At 54.0% G+C, this 27,244-nt stretch overlaps 2 protein-coding genes across 4 annotated transcripts; one reads left to right on the forward strand and one right to left on the reverse strand.

Annotated features, from left to right (window-relative positions):
• The first annotated feature begins 651 nt into the window (after positions 1-651).
• Positions 652-7,210, forward strand: IL4I1 (interleukin 4 induced 1). Its single transcript, XM_064293948.1, has 8 exons — positions 652-766; positions 1,244-1,279; positions 1,369-1,607; positions 2,226-2,338; positions 3,069-3,270; positions 4,631-4,699; positions 4,982-5,118; positions 5,696-7,210. Exons 1-8 carry the CDS (start codon positions 742-744, stop codon positions 6,579-6,581), a joined length of 1,707 nt encoding a protein of 568 aa, XP_064150018.1. The 5' UTR covers positions 652-741; the 3' UTR covers positions 6,582-7,210.
• TBC1D17 (TBC1 domain family member 17) lies at positions 7,206-26,693 on the reverse strand. Of its 3 annotated transcripts, XM_003406780.4 has the most exons (17): positions 26,525-26,688; positions 25,943-26,041; positions 25,660-25,734; positions 24,312-24,420; positions 23,304-23,511; positions 21,198-21,309; positions 20,782-20,940; positions 20,238-20,366; positions 20,024-20,127; positions 18,948-19,042; positions 17,728-17,844; positions 17,532-17,632; positions 17,347-17,446; positions 9,282-9,379; positions 8,998-9,114; positions 8,001-8,087; positions 7,206-7,586 (listed from the first exon to the last, which is right to left on the reverse strand). In XM_003406780.4, the coding sequence occupies exons 1-17, from the start codon at positions 26,543-26,545 to the stop codon at positions 7,380-7,382; spliced, it is 1,938 nt and encodes a 645-aa protein (XP_003406828.1). In that variant the 5' UTR covers positions 26,546-26,688; the 3' UTR covers positions 7,206-7,379. The 3 variants fall into 3 exon arrangements, 2 of the variants coding, with proteins under 2 accessions (XP_003406828.1, XP_064150016.1); XR_010323354.1 differs by lacking the exons at positions 7,206-7,586; positions 8,001-8,087; positions 8,998-9,114 and adding an exon at positions 15,891-16,165 and having other exon boundaries at positions 26,525-26,693; XM_064293946.1 differs by lacking the exons at positions 7,206-7,586; positions 8,001-8,087; positions 8,998-9,114; positions 9,282-9,379 and adding an exon at positions 10,043-16,165 and having other exon boundaries at positions 26,525-26,693.
• Positions 26,694-27,244: the final 551 nt, after the last annotated feature.

Here is a 27,244-nt window from a genome sequence, read left to right on the forward strand (position 1 = left end):
AAAACCCTATGGGGCAGTTCTGCTCTGTCACATGGGGGTCGGTCGCTGCAAGTTGGAATCAACTCAATGGCACCCAACAATAACAACAGGTACTACCCCTAGGACAGGCATGTTCTCAGTACTCACCCTGATTTACACACTGAATCCCCCCAACACTGCAGAGCAGACCGGCCAAAGGGAAGGTATTTACCCACAGACCCCTGCTGGCAAGCACCAGGCTCATTCCCCAGGCAGGCTGGCTCAGAGCCCACGCCCTGAACACTGGGCTCTGATGCCTGCGAGGCCCACTGCTAAGCCCATCTCACAGACGGGAAGACTGAGGTTCAGAGTGTCCATGAGGGAAGAGGAATCTGGAGGGTTCTGAAGGCCTTGGTAACAGCTAACTCAGAGAGGGTCTCAGACAACAAGACACCCAGTCCCCCAAGCCCCTCCCCTCATGAGTCAAGGGGCAAAGAGAGCACAAGTTTACCGTTAGCACCGCTACCTGGGCATTTATTTCAGGCTCCCACCCACCCCCGAAACTATTTAGGGCAAGAGAAGAAAATAAACTGGTTTCCTTCCTCCGACCCCTCTCCCCACCTCCCCTTGCAGCCTGGACTAGACTCCAGCCCCTGACCAGCAGCTCCAAGAAAGCAGTTTCATTTCCCCCAGCCACACTCCCAGAGGGAGGGGAGGGCGGGACACAGTCAGTTTAGGGACCAGAGGGGGACCCGGCAGACTTAACAGAGGGCAGAGAGAGGCATGCTGCTGTCCGTGGAGAGTGGAGGTAGAGAGCAGGCTGGGGGAGATTGAGAGCCGGGGAGATGGAGAGCCAGGGAGAGAGAGAGGACAGAGGCAGCGGGGAGAAGAGGACTCCGAGGGTCAGGGAGACAGAGAGAGGATGGAGGCAGGGAGGAGGCTGGGGGAGACTGAGGGCCAGGGGACAGAGAGAGGATGGGGGCAGGGAGAGGAGAGGGGAGTCAGAGGATGGATGGAGGAAGGGGGAGGAGAGGGAGAGAGTAGGAAAGCAGAGAGAGTCAGAGAGGAGGTGAGAGGAAGGGAAAAGAGATGAGAAAAGAGAGACAAGGAGGCTGGACGGAGACCACAGGGATGGAGAGACAGGCCAAGGCGGGCAGAGGAGGGGAGGTGAGTCCATGCAGGGGGCACTGGGGACATGTGTCAAGAGAAAGTTAGGGATGTGGACATGACCAGCGGTGGGGGCACGTGGGCCCCTCTCACAGGGGCCTTTGTTTCTCCTCCCCAGATGCCATCTCCCACCCAATAGTCATGGCCCTGTGGGGTAAGTAAGTGAGTGAGGGGGCATGGGTCGATCGGGGCAGGACCCCCCCGCTTCTTCCTCACACTGACCCTATTCTTCTCTTCCTCCAGCCCCAAGCCTCCTCGTCTTCGTCCCCATCCTCCTCAGCCTGGCGGCCTCCCTGGATGGGAAGGCCACCCACAGCCAGGACCCCTTCGAGAAATGCTTGGAAGATCCTGACTACGAACAGCTGCTCAAGGTTGTGACCTTGGGCCTCAACCGGACTTCTAAGCCCCAGAGGGTGATTGTGGTTGGTGCTGGCGTGGCTGGACTGGTGGCCACCAAGGTGCTCAGCGATGCTGGGCACAAGGTGAGAAGTGCTGCTCACAGTCTACCTTCAATCCTTCCTGCTGCAGGCTGGAGATCCCCAGCCAGAAAGGAGGCTGGGGGTGGAGGGAGGTAGAGAGAGGGAAGCTCTCCTTTCCCCCTGGTCTGGGGAGGTTATCCCACTGAAGCGTGAAACCCCCTGTTCTGGCCTGAAACCCCAAGGGTGAACCTGTCCACAGCTGACTTGCTGGAAATCTCCGGCAACATCCTCCAACCCCCAGGGGGGAACTCACGTTGATGGAGATGGAAACTCTACCCAACGGGAAGTCCCTCCTGAGGTCTAACCACTCCCCTTTTCACTGAAATCCAAGAACAAGAATGAGAATGGGGCAAGGGTTTCTATGCGTATGAGAAATCTTCCCACTCTCTGAGTTGAGAAGTACCTCTGGATTCTGGTCAGTGGCCTTCCTGCTGCAGTCTGGGAACAGTCACATTGTACTTGTGTGCTCTCCCCATTCCCCATAAAGAAAGGGGTCCTTCTAGTCTGCCCTAGGTCTGTGCTGCTGTGGTATGAAGACAAGGACTGCCGGCACAGGGCTGAGGGGGGATGGGAAGGGTCAGTGTAGGGGAGGAGCTGAAGGGCCCTGACCCCCTTCCTCAGGTCACCATCCTGGAGGCAGACAACAGGATCGGGGGCCGCATCCTCACCTACCGGGATGGGAAGACAGGCTGGATTGGCGAGCTTGGGGCCATGCGCATGCCCAGCTCACACAGGTGCCCCCCTCTATGTCCAGACTCAGCCAGACCCCAATCCATCCCCACTCTGTGTCAGCCCATATGTCAACCCCGACCCCCAAATCACCTCAAGTCTAGACCCAGGCTCCCCATTCCTTCCATCCTGGAATCCCACCCTCAAAGTCTCCTAGCTCAGGCCTCCCTACCCTACCCTGTCCAGCAAAACTCCACGTAGCCTGGCTCAGGCCAAAGCCCCTCCAGGTCTCCAGCTTGACCTGTCCCAATGCCTTTGGTCACCCCAGGACCATGTGGCATCACTAATCCTGGGCCCTTCCCCTCCCAAGAAACCCTCCAACCCAAATCCTGTTCCCATTCCCAACTCAAATCCTGGCTCTAACTTCATCCCCAATGAAAGGAAGCAAGCCAGCTCCCACCCCAAACCCAATTGCCCTTAACCTTCCAGCCCTTTTCTGATTTCATCCCCATTCCCAGCACTAATGACCCTAAATCTAGCCCCCTCCCCAGCCTCATGGCCATCCCCAAACCCCATCCCCAGCTACCTCCACCCTTCCCTTTGCCAAACCCCGCTGGGGAGAGAGGCCCATACTCCATCCCCACCTGACTCTGGCCCTGCCCTCCCCCACCCTCCCACAGTCCTTCCCAGGCCCCCGCCCTCCCTCATCCCCCCACCCTCCCACAGCCCTCCCCTGTCCTCCCCCACCCTCTCCTGCCCTCCCCCATCCTTCACCACCCTCATTCACAACCTCAGGATCCTCCACAAGCTCTGCAGGAGCCTGGGGCTCAACCTGACCCACTTCATCCAGTACGATGAGAACACATGGACAGAGGTGAACAGTGTGAAGCTGCGAAACTACGTGGTGGAGAAGATGCCTGAGAAGCTGGGCTATAATCTGCGCCCCAGGGAGAAGGGCCACTCACCTGAGGAAATCTACCAGATGGCCCTCAACAGGGTAGGCTACCAGCCCCAGCTCCCTCCAGCACCTCCCTGGCCTGGTATCCCTTCCTCTATCATCTGCTGGCCTCCTGCACTGGCTCTTCAGTCTCTAGTGTCCCTGTGAACATGCTGACCCCCAAAGCCCCATCAGCTTTTGGTCTCTTGTTCCCCTTCTCACTCACACGCAGCCCCAAATAGCCTCATCTTTCCACACCTGTGCCTTAAACTTTGGTCTGCAGGCTGACATCCCCTAAACCCATTTCCTGAGACATAGACCTGTGTCCTCTGCCTTGACCACCCCCAGGACCCCTCACCTCCCACTGAGCTCAGCATCTTCCCCTAAACCCACTCATCCTTCCGGGCTCCCCCCAGTCATGGGGGAGACCCTCAAGGTGCCATCCTCACCCCTATCTCTTCCCCTCCCCCATCAGTCCCCAGCCCTTTCCTGCCCCCTGACTCTCTGCTCTGTTTGCTCCTCTGTCCTCCTCACAGCCCCAGCCCCAGCTCTGGCCTGTCCTCTCCCCTGGTCCTTCACCCCAGCCTCTTGGCTGACCTTCAGTCCTACCCCCAATGGCTTCAGAGGGGTCTTTTTACATCAGAGCTGACCCTTCTTCTTCCTACTCACAGCTCTCCCCCCCCAGGGCTCCCCAGTGCTTCAGGTCAGAGTCCCCACCCCTCAGCCTCAGGTTTGAGCCCTGAACAGTCTGTCCTCTTCCACCTGTCTAGCCTCATCTTCTTCTCTCCCACAAGAAATGTTTGTTTCTCCCAAAGTCCTCATGGTGGCCCAGACGCACCAGCTTTATCCCCTTTCCTACCCACTGTACTCCTCCGTCGTTCCACCCCCTTGCCTTGGCACTTGCTGTCCTTCCCTCCCCCCACTGCCGTTTCCTATCCAAGAAACTACTCAACCCTCAAGACCCAGCTCTACGTCCCCTCCTCCTTCCCTGCTGCCCTCAGGGAAAAGCCAGCCACGCCTCCCTATAGGAACTCCTTTGTCCATCTCCTCTGTCAGCCATCACCCCTGCCAGGGCTGATGGGTTGCAGGGGGAAAGTCAAATTCCATCTGTATCTAAAATAATTCAGGCAACCAGTATTTACTGAGCACCAGAAGGCACACAGGACAGAAACAGGCAAGGTCACATCTGACTGGGATGAGTGTGACAAATGGCTGGGAGGGCCCAACGCTGGGGGACAGGTGGCAGTAATAACTCGGGGAGACTTCACAGAAGTGACACTTGAGTTGCGGTGGAGGACAAGGCCGAGGGCACAGCAGGAGCAAAAGCCCAGGGGCAGGACCAGGAAGGGAACCCGGTTCAGTCCCCAGGCCCCTGCCCTTCCCGCCCTGAAGCTCAGCGCCGTCTGCCTGCTCCCCACAGGCCCTCAAAGATCTCAAGACGCTAGGCTGCCAATGGGCCCTGAAGAAGTTCGAAAGGCACACGCTTCTGGTGAGCGGGACCTCGGCTAACTGGGACATGGGGCAAGAGGGGTACCCGTGGAGTTCGGGACCCCCGGCCTAGGCCTGCCACTGCTTCCCTGCCTGACCCGGGACTGGACACGCCCCTCTTTGAGCCTCAGTTTCCCCGTTTTTCACAAGAGGAGCCTCACTCTGGGGCCGGGGAGAGCTCCGAGTCGTGCCAGGGACGCGGGAGGCTCAGCCGGGGAGCGGCCTCCGCGGGAGGGAGGACTGAGCCAGGCTGCAGTCCCGACCGCCTTTTCCCGTCTCCCAGGAATACCTCCTCAGGGAGGGGAACCTGAGCCAGCCGGCCGTGCGGCTCCTGGGGGACGTGATGTCCCAGGACGGCTTCTTCTACCTCAGTTTCGCCGAGGCCCTGCGCGCCCACAGCTGCCTCAGCGACCGGCGCCGGTGAGGGCCGGGGCCCCGGGCAGGGCGGGGCTGACGGGCACGTAACGGGGGTGGGCGGGCCGTCGGGACTGGGCGGGCGGGTTGGCGGGAGGGGCGGGGGGGTGGGGCGCTCTGGCCGGGTCCCGCCCACCCAGCACGCCCTGACCTTCCGGGTGGGGGCCGCCAGCGGGCCCGGGTATGAAAGGCTACCTGAGAAGGGGGTGGCCTGGAAACGTATTGCTTGCGGGGGTAGCATTATCCATTGCCCCCCCGAGTCCTCAGAGGCGTCAGGGACGGGCGGGGGCGGGAAGGGGGCGGGGCTAGACAAATGGGCAGGGTTAGCGGGGACCGGGCTGGTACCACGGGGCAAGTAACAGGGACTGGGCGGGACTTGTGAGAAGGGGTGGGATTAGAGGGAACCCGGCAGGTGAAAGATGACAGGGAGTAGGTGGGGCCAGAGGAATGGGCGGAGTCAGTGGGAGACGGCCACGGGGCGGGGCGGGGCCGGAGGGGCGGGGCCATGGGCGGGCCCAAGGGGCGGGGCGGGGCCGGAGGGGCGGGCGCATGGACTCCAGGTTACCGCTTGCCGCGTCCGCAGGTACAGCCGCATCGTGGGCGGCTGGGACCTGCTGCCGCGCGCACTGCTGAGCTCGCTGTCCGGGCCCCTGCTGCTAAACACACCGGTGGTGGCGGTGAAGCAGGGGCAGCGCGAGGTGCAAGTGCACGTCTCCACGTCGCGCGGAGCCCAATCGCAGAAGGTGCTGACCGCGGACACGGTGCTGCTGACGATGAGCGGGCCGGCGCTGCAGCGCATCACCTTCTCGCCGCCGCTGTCGCACAAGCGGCAGCACGCGCTGCGCTCGCTGCACTACGTGGCGGCCACCAAGGTGTACTTGAGCTTCCGCCGGCCCTTCTGGCGTGAGGAGCACATCGAGGGCGGCCACTCGAGCACCGACCGCCCGTCGCGCGCCATTTTCTACCCGCCGCCCGGCGAGGGAGCGCTGCTGCTGGCCTCGTACGCTTGGTCCGACTCGGCGGCGCCCTTCGCCGGCTTGAGCTTGGACGAGATGCTGCGCGTGGCGCTCGACGACGTGGCAGCGCTGCATGGGCCCATCGTGTACCGGCTCTGGGATGGCACCGGCGTGGCCAAGCGCTGGGCCGAGGACCCGCACAGCCAGGGCGGCTTCGTGGTGCAGCCGCCGATGCTCTGGCACCCGGAAAAGGACGACGGGCATGCCGTCGACTGGGCGCTCCCCTATGGCCGCGTCTACTTCGCCGGCGAGCACACGGCCCTCCCGCACGGTTGGGTGGAGACGGCTGTCAAGTCGGCGCTGCGGGCCGCCGTGAGGATCAACAGACGGGGGGCGCCCGGGCACAAGGCCGAATACGCCCGACTAGGCATGTTCACGGCAGCGACCACCCATAATCTGACCCATAAGCCGGTCTCTTCCCAGCACACAACCCACAAGGGGACCCAACAATAAAGTATTTTCGGTAAACGCGCGGTTCAGCCTCTTCCCTGGACGCTGTCCTTCCGCGGTTCGCCTGCAACAGACTCGTTAGCGCTGGGGTTAGGCGGGATTCATCTCTCGGGCAGCCCTAGAAGCTGCCTGCTACTACTTCCTGCACGGTGGGGTGCCATAGGGGGGCGAGAGGCAGGATGGACACTGCGTGCTGACTACAATGTCCACCCCGGGCTGTCACAGCCTGAGACAAGACGAAAAGGCATCGATGAGTCGGGATGTGAATCACAAGAAAACTCCGTTGACAGAAGCTTGACAGCGTGAATTCAATTTGCACACATAACATGAAGCTGTAGCAGGGTCCGGGAACATTTCAGGAGCCCTGCAGGCCCTGCCACCTCGACTGTCCACGGTGTTCCTGCACAGCTGCTCCTCCAAACGCCCCAAACTCAGGCGGAGGAGTCCCACCCTCCCTTAGCCACAAGCCCCCACCACTCACCCCCAGGGCTACCTCATCAGGGATGGGCTACTTCCGTGACCAGCATTAGCCCACAAGGTGAAAGCACCAGGAGCCATCACCCTGCCCCTCTACGTCCATGCCGACATGGCAGCCTGCTTCCCCCACCAACATAAAGCCAAGTGGTCCTAAGAAGTGTCAGTTTAATGATCCAACTAACCAGGAGAGCAGCTGGGCCGCGAAGGCGGGAGACACGACAGAAAACACCGTCCCTCCACGCCCCCCTCCCCCCGAAAGGGCAGGGCCATGAAGCGGGGACCAGTAAAGTGCCTGTGCTGGGCGGAGCCGCCGGCTGAGCCAGGCTAGGTGTCGGCACCATCCTCATCCTCCGGCAGGATCTCCAGACTGCTGTCCGGCTCTGGGGCCGGGTCTGCCGAAGGCGGCACAACCGGTGGGGAGCAGGTGGGTGACAGCTGCAGCGGGGAGGCGGGGGAAGAGGGGCTGGAGGGGCTGTGCGGCTCTGCAGGTGTCACTAGGCCCAGGATCTCCTGCACATTGTGGGGCAGCTCCTGGGAGGAAGAGGCAACGGAAGGAGTCAGAGGCAGGAGGGGAGGAGACGTAGACAGGAGGCAAGGAGACACAGAGGGCGGGGAGGAGACACAGAAGGGGAAGAGACATAAATGGGAGGGGAGGAACCATACGTGAAAGGGGAGAAGACAGATGGGAGGGGAAGAGACGGGGGAGGAGACAGAGGAAGGAAGGAAAGAGACAGGAGGGGAGGAGACGGGAGGGGAGGAGACAGAGGAAGAGTCATAGGGAGGAGACAGATAGGAGGGGAGGAGACAAACGTAGGACTGGAGGAGACATAGGAGGGGAGGAGTCAGGTGGGAGGGGAGGAGTCATAGATGGAAGGAGAGGAGTTAGAGGTGGAAGGGGAGGAGTCAGGCAGGAAGGGAGGAGTCTGAGGCAGGAGGGAGGCTCACCCGGCAGGCAAGCAGCTGCCAGTAGAGGGCCTCGGCCCGCTTCAGCACATCCTCCACACTCAGCTTCATGGTCAACTCGTTGATGTGCTGTGGGAAGGGGTGGTCAGGCTGGCCTGCCTTCCCAAGGCCATTCAGCCACCACCGCCCGAGTGCCCACTCTGTGCCTTTTGCTGGGGACACAATGGAGGGAAAACAGACAGGGTCTGCCCCCCACGGGCCCGAGGTCGGGCTGGGGAGCCAGGGAAGGGTATGCTTCTCATTCCACCATCATTTTCAGTACTATGTCTAGGCCCAGAGAATACATCAGAAGGGACACAAAGCTCTCCCATGAGCCCCTGGGGCCCTGCCCACCCCCACCCCCATTACTAGGGGAGAAGAGGTCCCGCTCATGTCCCCAACACTCACCAGCACTTGCTTTTTGAGGCTTTGCCACGACAAGGGTAGGAGGGGTAAGAGACAGACCCATGCCCTACCCCACGGACCCTCTGATTCACTCACCATACATTCCATAAGCCTATTTTGAAAACCTATTACGTGAAGTAAACCCTGGTGGTATAGTGGTTAAAAGTGCTACCGCTGCTAACCAAGAGATGGGCAGTTAGAATCTGCCAGGCCTTCCTTGGAAACTCTATGGGGCAGTTCTACTCTGTACTACAGGGTCGCTATGAGTCGGGTTTGATTTTTGGTTTTTATCATATGAAGTAAGGAGCCCCGGTGGTGCAACGGTTAGGTGCTTGGGGTCTGAACCCAACCAGCGGCTCCACAAGAGAAAAGACCTGGCGATCTGCTTCTTCCATAAAGATTACAGCCTAGGAAGCCCTATGGGGCAGTTTTGCTGTGTCACATGGGGTCATTATGAGTAGGCATTGATACTACAACCACCACATGAAGTAATGTGGCCCGGAGTCAGACCTCCAGGGGTTCACACCGCAGCTGGTGTATCTGGACAGGTCAGAGTGGGCAGGGAGAACGCAGACAGGCGGGGTAGGGGCCTCACCTTGAGGATCTCATTGGAGCCAAAGCCCGAAAGCATAAGGGTGTCCCGCTCCATGTCCAGGATGGCACAGGCCACCAGCAAGTGCAGGTTGGGCCCGGGGAGCTTTGTCCATAGCACCTAGGGGGCAGGGGCAGTGGGGGAGAGTGTGTCACCACCCAGCCTCTCCTGGAGCTTCTGCCTAGCTCTGCCCGCACCCCCTACCCATCTCCCGCCAACCTCCAGCCCCTCCCATCTGCAACTGATTCTCCACCCACCCCAACACCCCACTGGAAGCAGAGGCCTACCTCCCACAGCCGCAGGACATCTGAGAAGGGGAACTCCCTCTTGAACCAGATAAGTAGCCACCGGAAGCAGAAGCAGAGCGAGCCAGAATCCTGGGAGTCTGGGGAAGGAAGACGCAGGAGGGGTGAGCTCCCAGCAAAGGGAGCAGAGACCTGGTTCCAGGCTATGTCCCCAAGCCCGGCCTGGCCCATAGCAGGTGCTCAACAGAGACCAAGTTCAAATCCAATTCTGATCACATTCCATTTATAACACACCCAGCAGTAGGGCCGCCAGCCCCTTTAAGTGAATCTGGCTGTGAGACTCCACTCATCCAGGAAAGTAACTTCAGCACACAAGTCAGGCTCTGGAGTTGAAGCAGGACCACTCTGTGTGAGCAGTAAGTTTCCCATTCCACCTTCCAGACTCCAGATGAAATGTGCCATTTCCGTGTATTCCGCTGATGGGGTGGGGGGGAATGCAGGAAGACCAAAAACTCAAGAAAAAATAAAATGTCTCGGAATCGACTCGGCGGGCACTGGGTTTCTGGGTAGTGCTGGTGAAGGTGTGGGGAAACTGGCATTCATACATACCAGTTGCTGTCGAGTCGATTCCGACTCATAGCGACCCTACCGGACAGAGTAGAGCGGCCCCTTGGGGTTTCCAAGGCTGTGATCTTTATAGGAGCAGACTGCTCTATCTTTCTCCCGTGGAGCAGCTTTCAGTTAGCAGCCAGATGCTTAACCACTACATCACCAGGGCTCTCTCACTCATACGTAAGCTGCTAACAAAAATATGTTTGTATAACTTTTCAGGAAGGCAGTGATGCAAAAGAATGTAAAGACATCATCCAGACCACAATTTAAAAAAAAAAAAAATGCAAATAACCTAAATGTCTAAGAGATCAGGTAAAATGAATTAAGCCAGTAACCAGTTGCCATCAGTAGATTCTGACTCATTGTAACCCCTTGCGAGTCAGACTAGAACTGTGCTCCATAGGGTTTTCAATGGCTGGTTTTTCAGGAATAGGTCACCAGGCCTTTTTTCTGGGGTCCCTCTGGGTGGACTCGAACCTCTAACCTCTCGGTTAGCTGCTGAGTATTAACTGTTTGAATGACCCAGGGACTCCAAATAAATTAAAGTACAGACAAAATACCCTGCAATCGATAGAATGTAGAAGACTTTTAATAATATGCGGCGAGTTTAGGTCTAAGGAGCCCAGGAAGTGACAGGTACATTCTAGGCTTCAGTTTCCTCTTGGATGAAGGGAGCCCAGGTATGTCTCCTTCCCCAGGATAGTCATAAAGCTTCAAGAAGGAAACATCCATAAAGCATTTGGCTTTGCACCTGGCACAGAGTGCTTGTGATGCAATGGATCGCTTTTATGTCCCTTCTCGCCATGGTCTGGTAACTCCACCAAATGATTCGGTTGTAATTAGGTGCCGCCCAAGCTGGTTCCAACTCACAGCGACCCTATTTAAAACAGAAAGAAACACTGCCCGGTTCTGTGCCATCCTCACAATTGTTTTTATGTTTGAACCCACTGTTACAGCCACTGTGTCAATCCATCTCATTGAGGGTCTTCCTCTTTTTTGCTGACCCTCTGCTTGACCAAGCACGTCCTTCTCAAGGGACTGGTTCCTCCTAATAACACGTCCAAAATATGTGAGACTAAGTCTCGCTATCCTCACCTCTAAGGGGCATTCTGGCTGTACTTCTTCTAAGACAAATTTATACGTTCTTTGCCAACACCGTAATTCAAACGCATCAGTTCTTCTTTGGTCTTCCTTATTCACTGTTCTAGCTTTCAGATGCATATGAAGCAACTGAAAATACCAAAGTTTGGATCAGGCACACTTTAGTCATCAAAGTGACATCTTTGTTTTTGAACACTTTAAAGAAGTCTTTTCCAGCAGATTTGCCCAATACGATATGTCGTCTGATTTCCTGACTGCTGCTTTCATGGGCGTTTATTGTGGATCCAAGTAAAAGGAAATCTTTGACCACTTCAATCTTTCTGTTTATCATGATGTTGCTTATTGGTCCAGCTGAGAGGATTTTTGTTTTATGTTGAGGTGTAACCCACACTGAAGGCTGTAGTCTTTGATCCCCATCAGAATGGGCTTCAAGTCCTCTTCAGTTTTCAACAAGCCAGGTTGTGTCATCTGCATATTGCAAGTTGTTAATGAGTCTTTCTCCAATCCTGATGCCCTGTTCTTCTTCATACAGTCCAGCTTCTCAGATTATTTGCTCAGCATACCGACTAAGTATGGTGAAAGGATACAACCCTGATGCACACCTTTCCTGACTTTAAACCATGCAGTATCCCCTCGTTCTGTTTGAACAACTGCCTCTTGGTGTTTGTACAGGCTCCTCATGAGCACAATTAAATGTTCTGGAATTCCCATTCTTCGTAATGTTATCCATAATTTGTTATGATCTACACAGTCAAACGCCTTTGCACAGTCAGTAGAACACCAGTAAACATCTTTCTGGTATTCTCTGCTTTTAGCCAAGATCCATTTGACATCACCAATGATATCCCTTGTTCCATGTCGTCCACTTCTGAATCCAGCTTGAACTTCTGGCAGTTCCCTGTCAATGTACTGCTGCTGCAACTACTTTTTTTTTCTCGAGGATTTTTCTTTTAATTTTTATTGTGCTTCAAGTGGAAGTTTACAAATCAAGTCAGTCTCCCGTACAAAAAAATTTATATACACCTTGCTATATACTCCTAATTGCTCTCCTCCTAACGAGACAGCCCGCTCCTTCCCTCCACTCTCCCTTTTCGTGTCCATTCTGCCAGCTTCTAACCCCCCTTCCCTCTCATCTCCCCTCCAGATAGGAGATGCCAACATAGTCTCAAGTGTCTATGTGATCCAAGAAGCGCACTCTTCACCACTATCTTTTTCTATCCCATTGTCCAGTCCAATCCATGTCTGAAGACTTGGCTTTGGAAATGGTTCCTGTCCTGGGCTAACAGAAGGTCTGGGGACCACGACCACCAGGGTCCTTCTAGTCTCAGTCAGGCCATTAAGTCTGGTCTTTTTCCGAGAATTTGGGGTCTGCATCCCACTGCTCTCCTGCTCCCTCAGGGGTTCTGTTGTCTTCCCTGTCAGGGCAGTCATCGGCTGTAGTGCAACCACTTTTGAATCATCTTCAGCAAAATTTTACTTCTGTGTCACATTAACGATAAACCAAAAAAAAAAAAAAACCCCAAACCCTCTGCCATCGAGTTGATTTCTAATCATAGATCACTCCAAAATTTCCGCAAATCTGTTGATCACTTTTTTGGTATGGGCACAAGTATGAATCACTTCCAGTCAGTTGGCCAGGAAGCTGTCTTCCAAATTTCTTGGCACAGACAAGGGAACACCTCCAGCATGGCATCTGTTTGTTGAAACATCTCAATTGGTATTCGGTCAATTCCTGGAGCCTTGTTTTTTGCCAATGCCTTCAGTGCAGCTTGGACTTCTTCCTTCAGTACCATCGGTTCCTGATCATACGCTACCTCCTGAAATGGCTGAATATCAATCAAATCGTTTTGGTACAGTGACTCTGTGTATTCCTTCCATCTTCTTTTGACGGTCCTGTGTCCTTCAATATTTTCCCTGTAGAATCCTTCAATATTGCAACTTGAGACTTTAATTTTTTCTTCAGTTCCTTCAGCTTGAGAAATGCCAACCGTGTTCTTCCCTTTCGTTTTTCTAATTCCAGGTCTTTGCACACTTAATTTAATACTTTACTTTGTCTTCTCAAACCACCCTTTGGAATCTTCTGTTCAGCTCTTTTACTTCATTATTTCTTCTTTCCTGTCTTTTTAATGACCTTTTGCTTTGTTCATGTATGATGTCTTTCACGTCATTCCACAATTCATCCGTTCTTCGGTCATTAGTGTTCAATGCATCAAACCTCTTCTTGAGATGGTTTCTAAATTCAGGTGGGATATGCTCAAGGTCGTATTTTGGCTCTTGTGGATTTGCTCTAATTTTCTTCAGCTTCAGCTTGAACTTGCATGTAAGCAATTGATGGTCTGTTCTGCAGTCAGCCCCTGGCCTTGTTCTGACTGACGATGTTGAGCTTATCCATCATCTCTCTCCACCAGTGTAGTCCATTTGATTCCTATGTATTCCATCTGGCAAGGTTGTTGAAAAAAGGTATTTGCAATGAAGAACTCGTTGGTTTCGCAAAATTCTATCATGCAATCTCTGGTATCATTTCTATCAAGGCCAGTTTCCAGTCACTGATCCTTGTTTCCAACTTTTGCGTTTTAATCACCTGTAATTATTAATGCATCCTGATCGTATGTTTGATCAATTTCAGACTGCAGAAGTTGATAAAAATCTTTCCTCATCTTTGAAATTAGCGGTTGCGTGTGTAAATTCAAATAACAGTTGTATTAATTGGTCTTCCGTGTAGACATGTGAATATTACCCTATCACTGACAGCATCGTACTTCAGGATAGATCCCAGAATGCTCTTTTTGATAATGAATGCAACGCCATTCCTTTTCAATCTGTCATTCCCGGCATAGTAGACCATATGACTGTCTGGTTCATAATGGCCAATACCAATCCATTTCAGCTCACTAATGCCCAGGATATTGATGTTCATGCATTCCACTGCATTTTTGATGACTTCCAATTTTCCTAGATTCATACTTTGTATGTTCCATGTTTCAGTTATTAATGGATGTTTGCAGCTGTTTCTTCTCACTTTGAGTCATGCCACCCACCTCAGCAAATGAAGATTCCAAAAGCTTGACTCCACCCACATCATTAAAGTCAACTCTATTTTGAGGAGACAGCTCTTCCATAGTCATATTTTGAGTGCCTTCCAACCTGAAAGGCTTATCTTCCAGAACTGTATCAGACAATGTTCCACTCATAAGGCTTTTACTGGCCAATTTTTGCAGAAGTGGACCGCCAGGTCCTTCTTCCTACTCTGGAAGCTCCAGTGAAACCTGTGCACCATGTGTGACCCTTCTGGTATTTGAATTACTGGTGGCACAGCTTCCAACATCACAGCAACATGCAAGCCACCACAGTACAACCAACTGACAGACATGTGGGGAGATGATTGGGTAGGACTATGCAAATAAGGTGCTTGTGGCCTGCCAAGGGGATTGGATAGCTTGCTAATAATGCAAAGAAGGTACATGACACCCTTGTGGGGGCGGGACAATGCAAGTAAGATGTATGAAACCCTAGCGAGTATTGTTGAGTTCTGCCATCCTGCTGTGCTTAAAATGACCCATCCCAGAGGTAGAAAGAGGAAATCTCACTACCACTAAAAAGAAGAGCTATGAGCACGGCATACCCTTTGTACCCAGGGTCCCTGTGCTTGATGTCTTCTAGACAAAAGAGACAAAAAGCTGTAACACCAGTGATAGCACCATGCAGTGAGAAACAACAGCAAGCATGACAGATAACTGGCAGCTGCAAAACCAAGAAACCAGCAGGAGATGGCACAGTGGGCTTTCTGGCTCATGGAGTGAGCCCTGAGAGCCTTCAGGCAGGAGGCTTGCTGGCAGAGCAGGGTGCCTCTGGGTACTCGGCAGACCTAGGCTTGCTGACCCACAGAGCAAGAGAGCTGAGTACCTTCGGGTCAAAGCTTAGTGACTCTTGGCACTTATCAGTGGAGCTAAAGAGCCTGCCCGAACAGGGCAGAGGCCAGGCTAGCCCAAGAGGCCTGAGGGACCAAAAGGCCAAAGGCCAGGGAGGGGCCTGCCTATGGGCATGGCCAAGAAGCTGTGTTGACCAAAGAGCTGTAACCTGAGTCATTCCTGATCCTGAACTGTAACCTGTTACTTCCCTAATAAACCCCGTAATTGTGAGTACTGTCTATAAGTTCTACATGGTCATGACAAGGAATTATGGAACCCAGCAGAGAAGTAGAAAGTGCCATGGGAGGGACAGCTGATGTAAAATGATGTGGTGGGGGCACCTGACCTTCTCTAACTTCACATGGCGGGGACAGAACCACCACCAGCATTAGTCCAAAGCTTATTCCTATGAAGCAGAACTCAAACATAATCTCTCTCTTCAACCTTTTTACCAATTCTGACACCAAGTGCCCAGAGGCACCCCACTCCGCCAGCAAGCCTCCTGCCCAAAGGTGCTCTCATGCTCTGTGGGTCAGGGAGCCTAGCTCCACCAAGTTCCCGGAGGCACCCCACTCCGCCAGCAAGCCTCCTGCTTGAAGGTGCTCAGCTCTCTCGCTCCTTGGGCCAGGAAACCCACAGCACCATCTCCTGCTGGTCTCTTCGTTCTGCTGCTGCTGGTTCTCTGCAATGCTTGCTGCCACATCTCACCGTCTCGTGTTGTCTCTGGTGCTACAGCTCTCTCTGTCTCATGGGTCTAGGAGGTTCTCAGTGTAGGGACCCTGGGTCCAAAGAACGCACCCCACTCCTGGCTCTTCTTTCTTGGTGGTAGTGAGGTTCCCTCCCCAGCCCTGGTTCTGGAATTAGTTCTTTTAAGCCTAGCAGGATGGCAAAACCGACCAATCTCCTTGTTAGGGCTCCATACATCTTATTTGCATATTCTGCCCTCAGGGTTCCATGCACCTTATTTGGATTATTAGCAAGCTGTCCAGTCTCTTTGGTGGGCCCAGGTACCTCATTTACATAGTCTTACCCAGTCATCATGTTGGAGTCACTAGGCAAAGGATACAAAGAGCTGTAACACCGGTGATGGCACCACATGGCGAGGAGCGGCAGCAGGCATGACACACAACTGGCAGCAGCAAAATCAGGAAACCAGCAGGAGATGGCATGCTGGGCATTCTGGCCCACGGAGTGAGAGTTGAGAGCCTTCAGGCAGGAGGCCTGCTGGCAGAGCAGAGTGCCTCTGGGTACTTGGCAGACCTAGGCTCGCTGGCCCACGAAGCAAGAGAGCTGAGTACCTTCGGGCTAGAAGGACCAAAGTAAGTAATCCACTGCAGGGCAACTGGTGTAGCGATTAGTAAAAAGGTTGGAGAGAGGGGGTATGCCTGACCTCTCCTTCACAGGATCAGCCTTTCACCATAGATGCTGATAATGACCTCTCTCCTTCCCCTTGTGAAGTTAGATAAGGAGGTCTCGCGCTGCCGCTAGGCCATTTTTACTGTGCTCAGTAAGTTTATGATGATCGTATCACCGTCATTATCCATTCAAAAATTAGCACTATTAACGATCACTTTTACTTTCAAGTTTCCTGTTGTTTGTTGTTGTTAGGTGCCGTCGAGTCGATCCGACTCATAGCAGCCCTATGCACAACAGAAAGAAACGCTGCCCGGTTCCGTGCTGTCCTCACAATCGTTCTTAATGAGCTTGAGCTCATTGTTGCAGCCACTGTGTCAGTCCACCTCATTGCGGGTCTTCCTCTTTTCCGCTGACCCTGTACTCTGCCAAGCATGATGTCCTTCTCCAGGGACTGATCCCTCCTGACAACATTTCCAAAATATGTTTGAGTTTCCTACCTTTCTTTATATTAAGTAATGAAAAATAGGTCCTGGTGGCACAACAGTCAAATGCTCAGCTGCTAACCGAAAGACTTGTGGGTCAAACCCACCCAGTGGCTCTGTGGGGGAAAGACCTGGAGATCTGCTCCCATAAAGATCACAGGCTAGGAAACCTTATAGGGCAGTTCTACTCTGTCACACAGGGTCGATATGAGTCAGAAATTGACTTGACAGCACCCAACAACAAATAACCAAGAAGAAATATTAAAAAGCCAGAACGTAGCAGCCCCAGCCCCAGGGGCCCAGAGAACCAGTTTCTAATCCCTGGTTCACGGTAAGCACAGGGCTGAGTGGAAAAGTGGTAAGAACTGTGTCCAGGTCCTTATTTCTGAAATGTATCAAGCAGGTCAAGCTTGAGACACGGTGAGCAGCCCACCACTGGCACGCGGCACTACGTAAAAGTGCCTGCACGCCTGCATTTGCTGAGGTTTTGCTCCATGTGGCAATCCTACTTCTATGTGTGTGTTTTAGCTTCTGGGTTATGTAGGAATTTTTCTTTGGGTTGGATCAAGATCAAATGTTCTAGACACCATCTGTGGTTGCCACCAGAAAATCTCTAGCTCCGCTCTCTCCTGCCCCTGAGATTCATACCTAGAAAGTCACACAGTGGCGGGTCCAGCACCCGCAGGAGCAGCAGGAGTTGCCCGAGCTGCCGCTTCATGGTTTCTTGGCTCTCCTCAAAGTTCCCGTGCTGCGCGGAGGGAGGGCTACGTGAGGAGCCAAGACCCCTGATCCTTTAGGGGGGCCTGTCTCTCATCACCTCCCTTGAGCCTCACCACAAGCTCCATGAAGCCGCAGAAACACCAGAAGGCATCCACCTCATTCAGAATGACATAGAGAATCGGGGAGAGGAGGTCACTCATTCCCTGGACGTAGCCTGGGGGAACATGGGGTCAAGGTCCAGCCCAGCCCTCAGTGGCCCCTGAAAGCCACTGCCACTGCCCCAGCCCCGCCCCAGCCCGGCCTTCGCACCAAGGTCAAAATTGTACATGCAGTAAGTGAGGAGGATGTCGTTCAGCAGGTGCAGGCCTGGGTTCTCAGGGCCCTGGTAGAATCTGTTGGTCCTGTCGGTGCGGCTCACGTCTCGCTCTGCAGGGAGGGCATGGGAGGGCACACAAAGAAGAAAGGTGAGGGCCCTGCCCTTCTGGCCACCAACCCCCACTCCTCCTCTGGGCAGCAGACCCCATCCTTGGGCTGACTCTTGGAGTGGAAGAGGGGTCAATTCAAGTAACCATCTCAAACATTCCTGACGTAAGGCACTAGGGTTATGGCTCACCAGCGTCACATCCTTGTGACGCCCCGGCAGCCACTAAACTCATCTCCCCTTTGTCACTGAGTTGATTTGACTCATAGCGATCCTACAAGACAGAGGAGACCTGCCCCATACGGTTTCCAAAGCTGTAATATCTTTTTTTTTCCCCACTTGTTTTTATCATGCTTCAAGTGAAGGTTTACAGAACAAATTAGCTTCTCGTTAAATAACTAACACACGTACTATTTTGTGACATTGGTTGTCAACCCCGTGACGTGTCAACGCTCTCCCCTTCTCAACTCTGGGTTCCCCATTTCCATTTGTCCAGCTTTCCTGGCCGCTTCTGCCTTCTTGTCCTTGCCCCCAGGCTAGTGTTACCGTTTGGTGTGGTATACATGATTGAGCTATGAATATTACTGTTTTTTTATGTGCCTGTCTAATCTTTGGCTGAAAAGTGAACCTCAGGAGTGACTTCAGTATTGAGTTAAAAGGGTGGTTGGGGGTCTTAAGGCTGTAATCCTATGCGACCAGACTGCTGCATCTTTCTCCCATGCAGTGGCTGGTGGGTTAGAACCACCGACCTTGTGGTTAGCAGCTGAGTGCTTAATCACTGTGCCACCAGCGCTCCTTCTAAACCAATTTACAGACGGGAACACTGAGGCCCAAAAGATAAAATAATTTGGCAAGATCTCAGAAATCATAAAAGGCAGGACTGGGATTTGAACCCAAGGCAGCCTGATTCCCCTTCCTTCCTCCCCTTCTCCCCATGTCCCGTCCCTGACCCTGTCTGCCACCCCCAGCCATTCCCCCAACTGCTCATCCCCATTTCCCTCCCCAGATAACCTCATCCCTGGTTTGGGGAGGTAGGGGCTCCCTTATCCTCTCCCTTACACCCTCTTCCTGCCCACCCCACTGTTTCCTGACACCCACCGACACCCACCTATGAGACTGCGGTACCCATGCAGCAACGAGTTCCTCCGCTCCTGCTCAGGGCTCACGGACTTCCACTGCAGCTTCATGCGGAAATATTCGTCCCTGAGGGGTGGGTGGGGGGAGGCCACGACATTAGGACCCTGGCATGCCCTACCATGCAGTACCCCAGGAGGCACTGGGACTTCTGTAGCCCCTGCCGCAGCACCCCCTCCTCATCCATCAGGGCTCAGCTCACAGGTACCCTCAGACAAAGATGGGCCACTCATTCATTCCTGTCACTACCGCTTATGCTTCCCCTGCTGGCATCTCCCACAAACACAGCATTCTCAGGGTGTCTGTAGAAAGCCTGTCACCCGCACTGGACTGAGCAGGGGTAGAGGCTAGGTCGTCTGAGGCACCGCTGCACTCCAGCGCCTGGCAAGGAGCCAGGAACACAAAAGCATATCATATCAAGAACGTGAAATAGTGGTCCCTACAGGGTTACAAACATGTTCCAAAGCTATGATGACTAAAGCAAAATGGCACAGGGAGGAAAACACAGGCATGGAGACTGGAGGTGGATTCTCAGTGCAGGGACCAGGTGCTTGGACAGCCCCACCCACAGGGACCTAAGTCAGTGTTCACCCACTTGTGCACCTACTGAGGGTCAGGGGCCACACTGGGCACTGGGCATGTGTTGGTTAAAAACGTCCCATCGACTTGAGGAAAGACAAATACTGAAAACAAATGCCGGTGCCAAATATGAAAAGGCTACAGTGACACGTACCACAGAGAAAAGGTCTCCGGCCCAAGCACCACAGGTGTCCCAGGGAACCAGCTCCACCCAGATGGGGTCTATGAATGCTTGTCAAATCAACAAATGTGTTCAAAACAAAGACTCAACCCCTGCCTCAGGTCAGGCAAGATGCCATGTGGGATGGCCAGCCCCTCCTACAGCTGGAGGATCAGGACAAGGAGGACACTGCGTTCCAAAGGGGATGGGAGCCCAGGGCTGCTCAGCCAGTGGAACCACCCAGCTCTGTCACCATGCCTGGGAGGTCAGAGCCATCCCAGATCGGCAGGGGACCGCGACGCCTCACTCACGTTTTCTGGAGCTCGTGGGCCCTGTGCTCCTCAGCTGAGCCCTCCCAGCTGAGGTACCCCAGGAGGAACTTCCAGGCCACACGCCTTAGGCTGGAGCTCAGACCCTGCAGGGGGTGGCGTGGTGGAGGGGGGCAGGCAGCTCAGAGCGGCTCCTCCTGCCACACCTCCCTGGCCCCATCCAGGCCATATCTCCTAGCCCACCCCAGCACCTCACCCCCGAGAAGATCCGGGCCTTCAGCTCAGGGACCCGCTGCAGGCGGCCCTCAGGGCCCACATGAAGGGCCCACTCCTCCTCTGTGACTGGGGGGGCCCGCTTCACGGGCCGCCGTGGCCCCAGCTTCACCTGTGAACACAAGGCAAGTGAGTCCAGGGCTCTGGGGGGCTGCCGAGTCCTCTCTGTGGTAACCACACTATGCCCCAACCACATCCCAGTCCACCTCCAGGTCAACTGAAAGCCCTTCTCAACCTGATGTACAGGCTAGCATTCAGGGGCAGGAAGTGCCTCTTTCCCTGCATTAGTGGCAAACTCACCCCAATTCTGGAAGGACCCCCCAATAACGACAGCCATAGGATGGGCGCCCACCACGTGCCTGGCGCAGCCACGAGCACTTCCTGTGAATTCACCGCTCATACAACTCGATGAGGGTGATACTTTTACATTCTCTAATTTACCAAGAGAGGAATAGAAACCCAGGGAATTGAAGTTACGTGCCCAAGTGGCACAACCAAAAAGGAGGTTCATCTAGCCAGATACTCACACACGAAATGACCTCAAACCCAGGCTCTGGCTCATCATCTGGTGGCAGAGGAAGGTCGGAGGAGGCCCCCTCCAGGTGTGGCTGCAGGGCCCCCCGGAAGAAGTTGGTTACACGGGAGAAGCTGCTGAAGGTGGTGGAGTAGGGATCCTGGAAAAAGCGCTGGGGGCAGGCCAAAACACAGTCACGGCCCTGTCACATCTGCTCACCCACTACAGTCCACCCCTTCACTAGTCTGTCCCTTCCTGTCTCGCCTACTACAGATCATCCCCTCCAGTCTTACCTCCCTACAGTCCACCCCCTTCACGTCTCATCCACTACAGCCTGCCTCCTCCTGTCTCACTCTACTACAGTCCACCCTTTTATGCTAACTCTGGACACCCTTCCCCCTGCCTGGGCCTGGGTCTGGGTTGACTCACAGACACCACGTTGGAACTGTCCTGGTCAAAGAGCTGAAGGTGATGGAAGGAGTTGGAAAGGGCAGAAGAGTCGTGGGGGAAGACAAGGTAGAGGCGGGAATCCCGTGGCGAGCTGTGAGGCGAGAGGTGAGGCATTTTGGTAATGAAGAGATACAGGGCCTTGTGTCCTGTGTTGTCTGTGCCTGCTCTACATGCATCCCCTGCCTTGCTGCAGAATCCCAATGGCCCTTGGGGAATCCTCATCTCAGGCCACATGGCTGGGGGTGATAGTCTGAGATCACAGCTAGGTCCAACGGGTAAGCACATGACCCACGGCTGGCCAATGAGGACATCATACCTCCCTGGCCAAGGTGACTGATTCAAGCATGGGCATGTGACACAAGCTGGGCCGTTAAGAGGCAGCCCTGAGATTTTGCTGGAATGTGGGGAAAGAAAACTTTGCATCTATTAGGGTTGCTAAGCTACGTCTGCCAGGGCACCCCCTAGAGTACAGTACTGTGGTGAATGAGTTCCTTTACACGGCCTTCTGTGTTGGTTCTTTGGGAAAACAGCTTGAGAGATTTTCCCCCTAAGCCCCGGGGAGTTACCTTTGCCCTAGTTCTTTGAAAGAGGCAACTTAGGGGTGGCAAGGGCTCCCAGGTTGTTTTCTACCCCAGAGAATTTGTTACTTTTGTCCAGGTTGATTGACATTTCCTCAGTAAGCTATTACCTTGTGGTTTGATACTTTTTGTCTGGTCCTGCTCTGCACCCTGCCCTATGATTGTATGCACCTTGGAGAAAGCAACCAATGTACTACAAACGAAGCGACTACAGACAACAACTTTTATTAATACTCTACTATGCAAATTAACTCTCTGTGCCCTACGAAAAGGGGATCGGTCAGTTTGTGGACCTTGTGGGAAGGCCATACCTTGAAATTGACAAAAAGTTTGTACATATACATGCAGCCAACCCCTCAGAGATTTTTCAGACAGGAAGCAGACGGAAGCAGAACGAAGGAAAAAAACAAAAGAAGCAGAGAGAGGAGGCACAGAACCTCCTGAAAGAGCTATAACATGGGTCAGCTCAGGCCCAGAAGGGGTCCATCGGCAGAGCTGGTGGTGACAGACAGCAGGGCCAAAACAGCCTGTCCTGAGGGGGCCGAGAGGAGGTGTGTCCTCAGGGGGCTGAGAGGAGCCTGTCCTCTAGGGGCTGAGAAGAGGCCTGTCCAGAGAGAGCTGAAAGGAAGTCTGCACAACCGAGAGAGGGTACGCGCAGCAGAAAAGAGCCTGCTTGCTTGCATGGTTTAGAAGAGATGAGAAAGCTGTTCTGAAATAAAAAAGGGAGGGATGGTACTCTCCTGTATGGGGAAAGCTACATGCTTCCTGATCCTGATCTCCAGTTGTAGCCTGCTGATCCTGATCCCAAATTGTACCCTGTTCCTTAATAAACCACTTAACTGTAAGTACAGCCTGGAGTTCTGTGTGGCCATTACAATGGATTATTGAACCCAGAAGAGACACAGAGAGTACCATGGGATGGACGGCTTCCATCAGAACTGGAGAGTGGAGGTATGTCTGATCTCCACCTCATAGGGAACAACCTTGGGCTAATCTTGATTTGAATTATCCCCCCCCCGAAGTTAGACACGTTCTGATGCCACTATTACCATCTTACAGATGTAAACTCAGACAACCCTTTAAGTACAATTATATGTAATGACAATCCTTTACAACATTTTGCAACCCGGATCCTGCCTGAAATCAATAGACCAAGTACCTTCAAGTTGATCACAACTCAGGGCAACCCCACATGTGTCAAAATAGAACTACGCTCTATAGAGTTTTCAGTGGCTGATTTTTTGTAAGCAGATTGCCAGGCTTTTCTTCCAAGGCAATTCCAGGTAGACTCAAACCTCCAACATTTTGGTTAGCAGGCAAGTATATTAAATGTCGGACCACCCAGGAACTCCATCTAAAGTCAACCCTACCCTTCCAGTTCTCAGTTACACGTCCCAGTAAGTTCTTTTTCTCTTCCTTTAAACCAGTCTGCGTTGTTTCTTTCGCAACTCTGAGGGGTCAGGATGCAGCTGTAGAGTGACAGGGCCCAGCTCTGGGAGCAGCTCACCTGGCCAAGAGCAGGTAGCGGCTGAGAACGCGGAGCAGGGCGCGGGTGCCCCCACGGTGGAAGTGCAGGGCAGGCAGGGAGCCTCCGGCCTGGGTCACCAGGACCAGGTAGGCCCAGTTCAGGCCTGGCTTGGAACGGCGGATGGACTTGAGCTCCCCCAGACTCACAGAGAAGGCCCAAGAGCCCTGGGAGGAGCTGGGCTCTGCAACTAGAGAGGATGACGCCGTGTTGGGTGGGGGTATGCGGAACAAGAGGTGGCCGCGTCAACTAAGGGCACCCATTCAGCACACAGTCAACTCCCAGGAGCCCCATCCTCGGCCAGACCAGGCCCTTCCCTTTGGGAGCTCCAGGTCACCTCACACTTCATTGGAAACACCGCAATTGAATAAAACAGGAAGAGAAAAAAGTCAGGCAGATAAATGCCTGCACTAAAACCTTCTCAGACTTCCCAGGACCTTGAGAATAAAGACCATATGCCTTAGCCTGGCAGGGGAGTTCCCTCAGCTCTATCCTCTGCCCTCTCTGTGTCTCACCTTCAACCCTTTCTTTACTCCAGACTCCAACGAAAGGCCGGTTACTTCCTAAACATGCCAGTGCCTCATGCCCTGTCCCCTGGACAACTCCCAAGTGCCCCTCAGAGCCAAAGTCTGCGTTCACCTCTTCCTGGAAGGCTTCTCCACTGCCCCAGGGGATTAGATGCCTCCTCTGGCTATCCCCATGCCCTACGTGACTCCAGGTAGCGTGATTCACTCTGTATCGTAACTGACTCCATCTGTTGCTCCCACTGGCCTGGAAATCTTTACGGCAGCAAGACTCATTTGCGGGTGTCCATGGCCAATCCAGAAAATAAGGAGATGAACAAGGCTACAAATCTCAAAGACCCAGAAAAAAGTCGGCCATGTTGGGAAGCCAGTGGTGGGTGGCCATTTTGACTGACAGCAGCAAAGCCTTTGGAACCATGACCACTGAGGGGAAGACCTAGCCCCCAGGGGCACCAGCTCAGCCTACCTCTTTTGGGCTCTGAGTGGCAGGGCTGTGGTCGCACAGTGCTGATGACGGCCCAGTCAGGTTCATAGCCAGGGTCAAAGGTCGGTTCCTCCTCAGATATGCAGGAATCCTCGGGTGACAGAAACAACAAGTGAATGAAGAACTATGGATTCAAAGAGCTTCTAGATCTGAGCTGCGAGGCACCCTGGAAGGCAGCCCCATCAAACACAGAGGGAAACTGAGGCTCAGAAAGCACAGCACTTGTTTAGGGTCACTCAGTGCAGCCGGAACTGAGCCAGTACATGAACCCAAGTCCCTCTGTGGTCTGACCCACATGGCACCACTGCACAGAAAAAGCATGTGTTACAGATGAGGTAGCGGGGAAGGAGAGCTCTGCAGTTGCTGCTCCTAAAATGAGGTAGGACAACTTCCTGCTGCTTTGGCTGTTTTCTGCTGACAAGCAAGGAGGTGGAGACCCATGTTCATCTTCATTGCCCTACACATGGAAACGCAGCTTTGGGGGCCAACTCGTTTTCCAGTGCCCAGTCCTTAACTGTGTCAGTGCCAGGAGGCAGCTGTAGTGGCAGTGGCTTCCTGTGCCCTGACTGGCAGCTTTGGGGTATGTTCTTGAACTCGACAGTTCTACCGGTGGCCTCCTTACTTCCCACTGCCAGAATAAGGTGGCAGCTACCCCGGCAGGTCAGTTTTATGATGATGTTCCATTTTTAAAATTCTGGAAGCTACCAATTCCCTGCATTATACCTCTTGCTTCCCCCAAAAGCTGGAATGGGTTTTAACTACTATCAAAAAACCTTGCCTTGATCAGACCAATTAAGCCAAGAAGGACCCAAACCATGTTTCTACCCAACAGCCATTTCTGCCCTTTCTCCCAGGCTGGCAGAACAGAGGCTGATTCACCCGATAGTTATTTTCCCAGCCTTTCTCGCAGCTATGGGCGGTCTAGTGACCCAAGTTTATCCAGAAGGAGCTGAGAGAACAGATGCAGGCAGTTTGAGGTACATATAGGACATGGTGGCAGGACTGCTCTTCTGGCCTGAGTGCCCAGGACCTGAATACACAGGCTGATTTGTCCCCTTGCACCCTGGCAGCGCTCTCCCAAGAAGGCAATGTGCTGAGGAGACAGCTGTCCCAGTGGCCAGGTCTTCTGGTTTCTGGTTTTTCTTTAAAAGGGCACTGTCAGCCCCATTTCACAGAGAAAAAACAACAAGGGGCAGAGAGAACCTGGTTCCCAATTAGAGCCACATATGCCCCAAAGGAAGGCCTGAAATTGTGCCGGATCCCCTAAGGGCGTTCCAATGCCCCAACCTACAAAAACCGAGCGGAGAAGCGAGCGATGAAAGAAGCCTACCTTTTTAGAGAAAAGAATTTGGGTGGAATCTCCGGCCTCCTCCACAGGAGCCCAGTGTAGAATCACGTCATTGTCCTGAGAGAAAGGGAGGGATTACAGGGGCTCCCCTCCAAGCTCCTCAAACCTCACTCCCAGAGCTTCCCACTAAAAATCTCCAGACTTATACCCTAATCCCCACATTCGGCCTTCTACTGCCCGGCCCCTCACTCCAGCCCCCACCATCAACCTTGCTAAGGTTCCAGGCCTAAAGAATCCACTTCCACCCTGCCCCTCCACAGCCCACCTTCTCCACGACACGGATGACGCCGGCGATGAGTGAGTCAGGGTCCTGGTGTCTCTTGGCACTGGTGTGCAAGTACACGCCTCCCTTCTCAAACACCACCTAGGGTAGGGCGTGTGATGGAAGGCGAGGCCTAAGCACGGAAGACGCCTGGGGGCGGAGCCCAGGAGGAAGCTGAGGGAGCAAACCCGGGAAAAGAAGCCTCCCCCCACCCCCAGGAGCTGGGCCTGGGAGATCATTCTAGAGAAGAAGAGTCCGAGAACCGTTCCAAATCAGAAAGCCAGCGCGGCGTTCGGAGCTGGAGCATTCCAAAGGGGGCGGGGCTCTAATGAACGTGCCATAAAGGCCGGAGTTCGGCTGCAGCGTTTCCAAGGGGAGCGGAGCCCAGAAGACCATCTCAGCCGCCTGGGGAGGCGAGGCCAAAAGATATGGGTCTCGCCCAGAGAGATGGCATGGAGGGTGACAGCGATTGTTAAGGCCCGATCCAGGCTCCCAGAGCCCTGGCACAGTCTGAGGGAGACGCTGACGACCAGACGGGGGCGTTTCGCAAAGACAGAAGCGAGCATAGGCGTTCTCAGGACTTACCCTGTAACCAGAACTCTCCATCTCCGCCGCCAAGGCTCCACTGCCCCGGCAGCCTCCTTTTCCGCGTAAACCGAGTGTCACATCCGGAAATAAGACTCCCCCTCAAGTGCGGATAGTGGTAGCACTCCTGCTCGTTCTGGAGCAGGAGTGGGCGAAACCATCTTTCAGAATGGGGTGGTTACTCCAAGGATTCGAATCACGTGGCGCAGACGCTAAATGTGGCGCTGAAAAAGGAGAGGGCGCAGGCGCAGTTGGACCGCCCTCTTCACGAAGTAAACAAGGGGGCGGGACTTCGAGCTCTCCCTGAAACGCCTACTTTCTTCTCCATGTTGTATACTGGCACGGAAGCCAAGGAGATGCCATTTTGCTCGAGGGCACGGCCAAAGCTGGGCAGCTGTGGCCATGTTAGTGCGGGGCAGTTCCATCCCTCTGCGGGGCGCGATAGCGAGGCCTTGGAAAAGAGGAACTGATAAAGGAAGAGAAGGTGAGAGAAACTGTACATCACAAGAGGCGCTGTGGGACTCAGTGTAACGGGTTGAAGCCGTCAGTGCTCCCGGGAACGAAGCAGTCCCAAAAGAATTCCTGAGTCACCATCGAGAGAAAACGGACTGAGCCGCCATACCGAAGCTGGGCAAACCGAAGCCAGAAAGGCTGCTATATTGAACCTTTGCCAGTCTTGGTGCTGATGGGGAATGGGGTCAGGGAAGGAGAGCCCAGATA

The sequence above is a fragment of the Loxodonta africana genome, chromosome 11, assembly GCF_030014295.1.
Source record: "Loxodonta africana isolate mLoxAfr1 chromosome 11, mLoxAfr1.hap2, whole genome shotgun sequence".
Taxonomy (NCBI): domain Eukaryota; kingdom Metazoa; phylum Chordata; class Mammalia; order Proboscidea; family Elephantidae; genus Loxodonta; species Loxodonta africana.

Excerpts from the sequence above, each read along its gene's own strand:
- IL4I1 (XM_064293948.1), top strand. The coding sequence starts at position 742 with ATGCTGCTGTCCGTGGAGAGTGGAG. Across the intron at positions 1,608-2,225 it reads TCAGCGATGCTGGGCACAAG|GTCACCATCCTGGAGGCAGA; the intron begins GTGAGAAGTGCT and ends CCCCTTCCTCAG. Across the intron at positions 5,119-5,695 it reads TGCCTCAGCGACCGGCGCCG|GTACAGCCGCATCGTGGGCG; the intron begins GTGAGGGCCGGG and ends CCGCGTCCGCAG.
- TBC1D17 (XM_003406780.4), bottom strand. The coding sequence starts at position 26,545 with ATGGAGAGTTCTGGTTACAGG. Across the intron at positions 20,941-21,197 it reads ACAGTTCCAACGTGGTGTCT|CGCTTTTTCCAGGATCCCTA; the intron begins GTGAGTCAACCC and ends GCCTGCCCCCAG. Across the intron at positions 9,380-17,346 it reads GCCACTGTGTGACTTTCTAG|ACTCCCAGGATTCTGGCTCG; the intron begins GTATGAATCTCA and ends TTCCTTCCCCAG.